Source organism: Solea senegalensis, linkage group LG18, assembly GCF_019176455.1.
Source record: "Solea senegalensis isolate Sse05_10M linkage group LG18, IFAPA_SoseM_1, whole genome shotgun sequence".
NCBI classification, from domain to species: domain Eukaryota; kingdom Metazoa; phylum Chordata; class Actinopteri; order Pleuronectiformes; family Soleidae; genus Solea; species Solea senegalensis.
The window spans coordinates 10,227,390-10,236,524 of NC_058041.1; the positions used below are offsets into that span (position 1 = coordinate 10,227,390).

Below are 9,135 nucleotides of genomic sequence, written 5' to 3' on the forward strand. Positions count from 1 at the left end.
TCTTCTAAGCTGTCTGTTTCCTGGGGGAGAAAAAAAAGAAGTAATTTTTGACAGTTGCTGGAGGAAATGTTTACAAAGCATTTTGTGTAATATTGCACTGTAGGAATTTGGTTGCTGCACTGATGAGAAAGCGCGGCGTGATAATATTCTCACATTCCTCAGCTACATTAGCTTTATTATGCAAAGTCTTTGTTCATTCACTTCAATAATGTAGTGTCTCTGCTCACTGACACCAGTAACATACAAACATGGAAATCCTGGACGTTCTGCACCGATCATGTGACTGCCAACATGGTCACATGCCCACTAGGTATCAAACAGCCCCAGAGTTGAGTTCACCCTTATGTTCTTACTGTAGATATGGTTCAATAGCCACAGAGTATTAAAGGTGTTTTAACTTAACGCCCCCTTGAGCGCCTCAGAATCCTTCAACTTATATAAGTCTGTGTGTTGTAGGTCAACGTGTAGTTGTGCTCACGAGTGCACGGTGAACACACACGGTGAACTCTGCAGCCTTCTCGCTGTTTCCGCACGCTGCATTTCTTTTCTTCCAAAATGTTCTCCATATTTTGAAAATCTATCAGTGAAACGCAGCCAGCAGTCAGCAGTAAGAGGCCCAGTTCAGTCAGCGCTGCTATCAACATCTGTCCTGAGTGAACACTGACTTGAAGAACATGCCGCTGCCTTACACTGACACTGACGTTTAATTGTAGTGTATAACTGATGCTTATAGAGCCTGTTGAGCTTCTCCTGACACAGTGACTGTGTTAAGTGCTCACTTAAGACACATGTGACAATACACCTGTAATGCCAGCTGTGGACAAAGGAGGATGACGCCAGTTAAACCCCTTCACAGTTTTTATGGGCACCAACTTGTGCCTTTAACACAACTTTGTGCTGTGCTATTTCAAGTCAACAGCTTCATGACTAGGGGCAGGAATCACAGGGTACCTCACGATACGCGATGCACGGTCCACGATACCAATAATATCGCAATACAACCATTCTGTGATAATGAATATATATATATATACATATATATATATATATATATATATGTATATGTATATATATGTATATGTATATATACATATATCCTCTATATGATTGTCTTGCAGTATTATTGCAAGACAATTACATAACAGTGATGTATATCACCAAATCGATATTTTGACCCACCCCTATTCATGATAGTCCTGGAAGGTTCTGCAGACATTTGGACCAAGTGACAGCGGGAAATAAGACAAGCTCATCTGACAGCGGAATTTTCCAGAGTTGTAATAAATAAATTAATAAATTGAGAACATAAGCTGTCTTTATGGTGCACTGCTGATATTTTTTGGAATACCAGCATTTATGCTCTTCCACTTTTAGCGTTGGTTGACAATGAGCGTGTGTATTTGCTTGTAAAAAAAATCAAAAAAACAATAACCCCGTTATTACCACAGGTTATCTTTATTAAAAGCCACCTGTTGGCCTTTGGTGTAATATGTGGATGCATTTCCATACATAAATATATATATAAATACGATACACAATAGTAAGTCAGTGAGTAAACTGATGTCACTGTGTGCATCACCTCTGCGAGGGTGCATGTATTTGCATATCGAAGTCTCTGTAAGTACAGAGATGTCGATGGTTTAGCTGTAGATTAACGTTCATTCTGATAAAACAGACAGATCCTCGCCTCTCTGCTGCTAATCCACGGTTTTCCTAATCCCTTCTGCTGCTCCTGCTGCTCCTGTTCAGGGCCTCAGCAGGATTCAAGTACACATTTCCAGGTCTCGACCACTCTTCTCTCCACATTACTGCTATCACCTCTCCGTGACTCTCTTTACCCAACTGTGATGTTTATAACTTTTTTTTTTTTTGACATATTGCAACATTGAGTGACTGTCACATAAAATTGAATCCATTCATCTATGTGTCCATTACTTATAGTGCTTATTCATTGAGGGCCACAAGGGGAGACTCTTTTAATTAACAACTTTCATTTCATCAGCATTTTGCTGACCTGATAATATTAAATATGCAGTGGAAAGTGAAAGGAAATAAAATGTTAATTTCTAAATCTAACACCAGACAAAGAACTTAGAGAGCACAAAAGCTCCACCAAGGCCACTCTCTTTTCCACATTGTCACACTCTATCTCGTTTATAATTTTATTTTTAATCTTTTTTAATAGGTATCCAGATCTAATTCCTTGGGCCTTTACGTTCAGACAATTTCATCACAATTTGTCCAACAAACAACAACAGACCAAATATATATAGATAGCTGACTGCATTAGAATTCTATAATTATATTATATACCGTGCAATGTGGGTCACACGGTGGTATAGTGGTTAGCACAAGAACAAGAGCCTTTCTGCATGGAGTTTGCATGTTCTCCCCGTGTGTGCGTGGGTTCTCTCCGGGTTCTCCCACAGTCCAAAAACATGCAATGTGGGGAATAGGTAAATTGGACACTCTAAATTGACCGTAGGAGTGAGTGTGAGAGTGAATGGTTGTTTGTCTCTATCTGTGTGTGGCCCTGCGATGGACTGGCCAACTGTCCAGGGTGTACCCCACCTATCGCCCGATGTAGCTGAGATTGGCACAGCACCCCCCGCGACCCTCTGGTGGATGATAAAGCGGTTAGATGATGACTGACTGACCGTGCAATGTAGCGTTAAACTAATGCATAGGGTCATTGGAGTGTAGTTAACTGGCAGCCTGGTGATAGGAAGCCCAGAGCAAAGCCACTAGTGGCCACAGTGTGTGGAATCTGCTTTATTGTATTCGCGCTTTGTTCTCGTATTGTTTGAAAAACAATTCCAAACAAACAACAGCAAAGTTTATGGGTAGAAAATAGATATACTACCACAAGTGTGCTTGGATATGTGTAAAATCACTATAATAAACTAAAAACAGTTCTGTTTCTGTAGCCTTAGAATAAGATAAGCCTTCAATATTTACTTACACGTGTACAAGGCAATGACTTTGTTTTAAGGAGGCCACACACTGTGGAACAACCTGCATAAGGAGATCAGGGATGCAAGTTCCATTCTCCTCCTTCCGGATTCTCCCTTTTAGGGGTCACTACAGTGGATCATCTGCCTCCATCTTGCCCTATCCCTCATGTCCTCATGACCTCTTCTCTGTGGCCTTCCTCTTTTCCTTCTGCCCATCAGCTCCATCTTCATCATCCTTTGTCAAATACAATCCCTATCACTCCTCTGCATGTGACCAAAGCATCACCAGCAATCCGTGTCTCACACATCACCCCTGACAATCATCTCCACCCACTCCACCACGCTGCACCCTCTTCTTCACCTCTTTAGTGAACTGTCCATTGCTTTGGATGGCTGCTACTAACCTTCTTTCCTCTTCTTTCCAGTGCATCCCTCCACCTCTCCAGGCTCTTTGTCCATCACCATTGCAAACAAGAAGGGGCTCAGATCTGACCTCTGATGTAATCCCACCTCTGAACCCATCCATCACTCCGACTGCACACCACTGTCTCACTGTCCTCACACATGTCCTTCACCACCCTCATTCGTGACTCCTGACCTTGTACAATACCACAGTTCCTCTCTTGGTAGTCGACTGTAGGTTTTCTCTAGATCCTCAAAGACACAGTGCAGCGCCGCTTGGCCTTCTCTATACAAAAATCACATCTGTGCTTTTCTTTCTTGGCATGAGCGTATACGGCTGCTCGCTGATCTGTAAATGTTCCATTACAGGTTTTAATGAAAAATCACATTTGTAGGAAGGCTTGTCAAAGATTTTATGGAATACTTTGCTTGCTCTTTCTGTGCCTTTATGTTATTTCACTTGCTTGTTCCCTCTGCACTCCTAGTATTATTATTATTATTATTATTATTATTATTATTATTATTACTAGTATTATTATTATTATTATTATTATTATTATCAGTATGTGTGCGTGTTTGACGTTTTTAAGTGAATTCTTTCTGCACATATGAAGGAGAAAAAAACATCTAGGAGTGGTGAGCAGAGGAGTTTGCAATCTGCAGTCTCACCTTTGGATGTCACTAATTCTATTACACTGAGCCTCTACTAAATTGTGAACAAATTTACCACAAGTACTTCAGTTAATCTCAGCAAGTCTTGAAAAGTTTCTTTCTCCTCATAGGTGTAAGACAATGCTTTCTTTTCCTCCAGGTTTTCTCTCTCTTTGCCGTACGTCCGGACGTTGTGTGTTGGGTTTTCAGCCATAATAAGACTTTGTCTCTCGATTTCCGCAGCTCGTCAACGTCTGGTTCGGACGGGTTTCCTGTCTCTGTGGCAGAGAATGACACAGAGATGGAATACAAAAGAGGTCAAGACAGAAGACATGTGCACATCCAGTGGATAACTGAGTCACTCACCTGCAAAAAGATCATAGTAAAGCTCCATCGACGCCTCTCGTCTGCCCCACTCTCTCTCCAGCAGGCCCTTCATTATCTTCAGAGACCCAGATGCTGCATCATCGTCACTTTCAACTTTGAGACCGGCATTAAACTGGTCATCTTTGTGGCTGTGCGCCATCGCTGCTTCCTCTTCTGAGCCCCCAGAACTCGGCCTGGCTTCAATAACTGGAGAGAAAATACAATAGTTATAGCTATATATAGTGACTTGATGCACTAGAGCAATAGTATTCAAACCATATTCATTTATATTTTATGGCATCATCGAGCCGTATTGTTAGATACACCAAAAAAATCCTGAACATACACCAAACACAAAAGACTGCAGCTGTTTCCAGTCTTAGCTCCATAATTATTTAGTCCACAGTTATGATTATATAACATCTAACATGTGTGAAGAGGATAAACTGCTTTCTCATTTAAAAAGTACACTGTGCAACGCTGCTATGCCCATGCTCTGCACACGACGGTGAAGCTGCGCGTCGTATTCCCACATCGACAAAACCATGATGACTTTGTTTTTTCGGGTGATTGCACTGAATCGATTTGCTCTCATTCTCGGAGGCAGATCAACACAGGTCTCGTATATATTTAAGAAATTTAGAGCAGTTTGCTGACTGACTTAAACTGAGTTTGCCGTCAGAGGTTTACAGTCCCGAGATGCAAGATATAAAAATAGTTTTGTTCCAAAATTGCACATTAATTAGTCATGATACTTTGATTTATTTATTTCCTTTTTTATTCTTGCCGTCTTTTAACCCCCTCTCATACATAGTTTTAAAATGTTTTTTTTTTTAATCTTATGTGTTTTTTTAAAGTAAGATGTCTGTCCAAACACTGCAAAACAAATGCACCTACAGGGCACAAATAAAGACACTTGACTTGCTGAGTCATCATCACTTTTGGAGAGGCACTGGTAAATATAATAATAGTTCACAGTATTAAGCCAAGTCCACAAAATGTGTATAGCGGTGAAGACAATTTGAAAAGCATTAGGTTCACAGGGAGAGTAAACTTCATTTAATTCGGTTCCAATTACAGCTACTGTTCTGTAATTGAATGCATGTCTTTGCTTACAGTTTGGTGGCGCAGGTAGGCTCCAGTTTCCTCCCATGATGTGGTATTTTTCCCAGTTCTTGCGATTCCACTCAACGTTAAGTTGTTCTGTGATTTCCTTGGCCCGGTACTCGTTTTCTTCCTCAGTCTTTTTATCACTTCTGTGTGGCTCAAGCTGTGGCTCGTCCGCTTCACTGAGGTAAAAGGAGCTATTACCTGCCACCACCTCCTCCATCTTTTCCAGCAGCTCTGTTACCTGACCATCAGCGCTGCTCCTGTTGTCGAGGACATGGTACCTCTTTCCACATTTGTCAACGAGCCAGCGGAGAGGCTTCCCCTCGCTCTCAATGTGCTGCTCGATAGTTTTGCTCCCCAGAGTGTCCCCAAATGTAAACAGCACAATTGCATGTCTCCACACTCTCTTCCCAAGCAGCCTCATGTTGTCCTCTGTGACCCTTTTCTGTTCATCCGTGAACGACGTGTCAAGGGGCACCGCCAGCAAGACGACATTTGGCGGTGGCGAGCACAAAGACGCGGCGTTTAGAATCTCACTCTTCAAAGCAGCTGGGGTAAAGTTTGATGGGAAAAATTTCCACCATCCGGGAGTGTCCGTGATGAGGATTTCTCTTCCGGCCACTGTGCCACAATGCTTTAGGAGTTTGATTGTTCTCTCACCAGAGTGAAACACTTTAGCTTTCAGAATCCTGTTCCCTGTGGCACTCTTCCCAGAAAACACCCAACCAACCATTAAGACTCTCAGGCTGGGTTTTGGATCTGTGTGAGTAGATTGCTATTAGAAGGATCTTTTTTTTTTAACACACATTTAAATTTGTGACTCAAAAAGTTCACACAAAGACTGGAGCTCTTAACTGAGGGGACAATTCCCTGTCTAGATCGTTAGCTGTGCTTAAGAGCTCTTCAAATGTGGATGAAGTTATGTTTCAAAGGAAACATTTTAGAAGTTGATCTGCAAAGTTTGTATGTATGGGTAACGATGTGCAGTAAATTATATATATCGCCATGTTGCCATGACGATGGCAACACTTACATCTTATTACCAAAACTACCAAAATAAGACACTGAGGAATGTTGTTCATTTGTGACTCACCTAACAGGAGAGTTCTGAGTGTTTGCCTCTGACGTTGTGAACACTGACTCAACTCCTGGGCTTTTTTGACCACTTCCTCCCTCCTTTCCTTAACACCTTGCATCAGCCTGCTCTCAGTTTGGTAACAGCCATTTTTCGCCACCATGATGTCAATCTGTTGAAACAGCTCTCTGACTTTCACACTGTTGTCTGTGTCCTCTACACACAGGACATGGCGTCTGTCGCCACAGGCCGCCAGGAGCGACTGCAACGGAGGCCCTTGCTTGCTGATGTATTCCTCAGCCGTCGTGTGGCCTCTGTGGCTAAAGACCACCAGAGTGTGATCCCACACCTTCTCACCATAACAGTGATGCAAGTGCTCCTGCGCTGCCTTCTTGTTTACATCTCTGAATGGTTGCTCAGCGTTAATCACCAGGAGAAAAGCATGCAGTCTCTGTGGACACAGGCTGGGGCTGAGAATCATCTCCATGCTGACGAGTTCTGGTGTGTCACAGAGTGGATATCCTCGATGCCATCCAGGGGATTTTACCAACGTCACTCTTCGCTCGCATACTTCCCCTTCCCCTATCACGCTATCGAATGTTGCATCGTCTGCAGGAAAGGCGTTTTTCCCCAGAATTATGTTTCCGGCGAGATATTTTTGCGAGGTTTTGGAACCGACAATCACCACATTCAGCTCTGTGAGGAGGTGAAACGAGAGGAGGAAGCGTTACACGTTGGAAGACTGAAGACTGTGGATCATCTCTTAATCACAGAGTCGTTTAGTTCGGACTCACCTTCAGCAGGCGTGGCTTTTTCCATGTTTTCTATCGAGGGTCATTAATGAAGCAACAAAAAGGCTTTACCTCCCTTTATGTCTGGGCTGTTGCTTGTGTGAGAGCAAACTGTGAATAAAGCTCTCTGTGGGTTAGTTGTGTTTTCCTTTTCAATAAGGAAGCAGCCAATCTGCATGAACAACAGCTATGTGGGACAACCTGTTTACAGCTGTTCTGCCTGTTGTCAGTAAACTACACCCTTAGTTACAGAACACCTGTTACACCTGTTGTTTCACTTCAAGAATTCAAATCAAAACTGTAGCAGCATTACATGTGAGGCGGCTGAGTTAGTTGTATATCAGTCTTTGACTTTTCGTGCAAACATTGAAGCATCAAGCATATTTCAATATATAAGCGTTGAAATGGAGCGGTCATATGTGCATGCTTGGAGTAAATCAGATAAATACTTAAATACTAGTATTGTGGTTTGTTTGTCATGGAGCAATTCCAGGCCCCAAAGCACCTTTTTTTAAACTTGTTGCCTCTGCCAGGTCCTTTACATAACCTAATTACTAGAAACACAAGAGACACAGTGAGAGAGAGAGTGAGAGAGAGTGTGAGAGAGAGAGGGAGTGTCAGTGAGGGGGCACAGAGATCTTGCCAGCAGGGCCAGAAGGCCCTTTAAGTCAATTCCATCTGTAATATTTGATGTCGATCCATCTCCTTGAAGGCAAACAATGCCTTGCTTACCGATAATATTAGAAATCTGATCCCGCCCCAATGCTGGTTGGGAAAGAGCAGTTACACATTGGCACAGCTTGTACAAAACTTCAGCTACAAACCAAGGGTTACACAGAGGGTAACACTTTGGAAGGCACATTGGAAACATGAGTTGTTTTACAGGTGAGCTGCAATGATGAACTACTTATGATTACATTAACAGCAAGATGAGATCAAACCAGACAACGTTGAAAGCGGGACTTTAGGGTTTTAAGCTATGACTGGTGTATTTTCTGGGTTTATTCCTCCTGAACATCAAGGGGCGTGATGGTAAAGGCCGACACTATTCAACAGCTTGGAGGCAGCAACAGAGGAAATACTCTCACCTTTGGATTTCAAATGACAGACTAGGAATGGCAGGGGTTGATGTCAGGATAAGTCATGTGACCTGGAGGCAAAATACTGAAAATACTCAGGAGATTAGTTAGGTTAGTGCAAATATACCAGATAAAGACTGATTTGTTACTTTTCTTTTTTGTATCCGTTAGAAGTCCAATAAAAACCTTTAAGCTATTTGTAGTTGGACGATATATATACAGAGTTATTGTAATCTAAGTGAGTAATGAAAGTATGCAGCCAGGTGCATTACTCAGGCTTGTAACAGAGGCAAGATAACATCTGTTTTCAATGTCTCGTGGAAACTGTTCGTGACATCCAGCATTTGCTGTGGGTAATCAGCTGCAAATTCTCATTTGACAAAAAGGCTGAAAAACAACAAGAGGGAAGTCCGGCAGACTTGTATGGAAGAGACTAAGAGTTCTCAAACTGAGAACAAATTGTATTTGGAACAAAAACTAACAAGAGATTCCTTTGGCAATTGTCTTTGTTCTTCCTCCAATCTAAAGGGGAAACTGCTATTGTTTTCTCTTTGAAAGAGAAATCCGTGTGTTTTCAGTTTTTCTTTTACTCAGTGTCTAACGCAGGCGAAGGCGGGGTTTATCCTGGACAGGTCGCTAGTCCAGTCTCACATCCACACCTATGGACAATTTTAGAGTGTCCAGTTAACCTCTGCATGTTTTTGGAC

General features: G+C 42.3%; 1 protein-coding gene across 1 annotated transcript; it reads right to left on the minus strand.

Annotated features, from left to right (window-relative positions):
- Nucleotides 1-3,881: 3,881 nt before the first annotated feature.
- LOC122758865 (GTPase IMAP family member 8-like) lies at nucleotides 3,882-7,569 on the minus strand. Its single transcript, XM_044013246.1, has 5 exons — nucleotides 7,353-7,569; nucleotides 6,577-7,254; nucleotides 5,490-6,242; nucleotides 4,374-4,580; nucleotides 3,882-4,285 (listed from the first exon to the last, which is right to left on the minus strand). The coding sequence occupies exons 1-5, from the start codon at nucleotides 7,375-7,377 to the stop codon at nucleotides 4,104-4,106; spliced, it is 1,845 nt and encodes a 614-aa protein (XP_043869181.1). The 5' UTR covers nucleotides 7,378-7,569; the 3' UTR covers nucleotides 3,882-4,103.
- Nucleotides 7,570-9,135: the final 1,566 nt, after the last annotated feature.

Bases quoted from the DNA above. Each gene is read 5' to 3' on its own strand.
- LOC122758865 (XM_044013246.1), bottom strand. From the start codon at position 7,377: ATGGAAAAAGCCACGCCTGCTGAAG. The intron at 7,255-7,352 runs GTGAGTCCGAAC...ACCTCCTCACAG, and splicing joins AAAAGCCACGCCTGCTGAAG to AGCTGAATGTGGTGATTGTC. The intron at 6,243-6,576 runs GTGAGTCACAAA...CTACTCACACAG, and splicing joins ACTCAGAACTCTCCTGTTAG to ATCCAAAACCCAGCCTGAGA.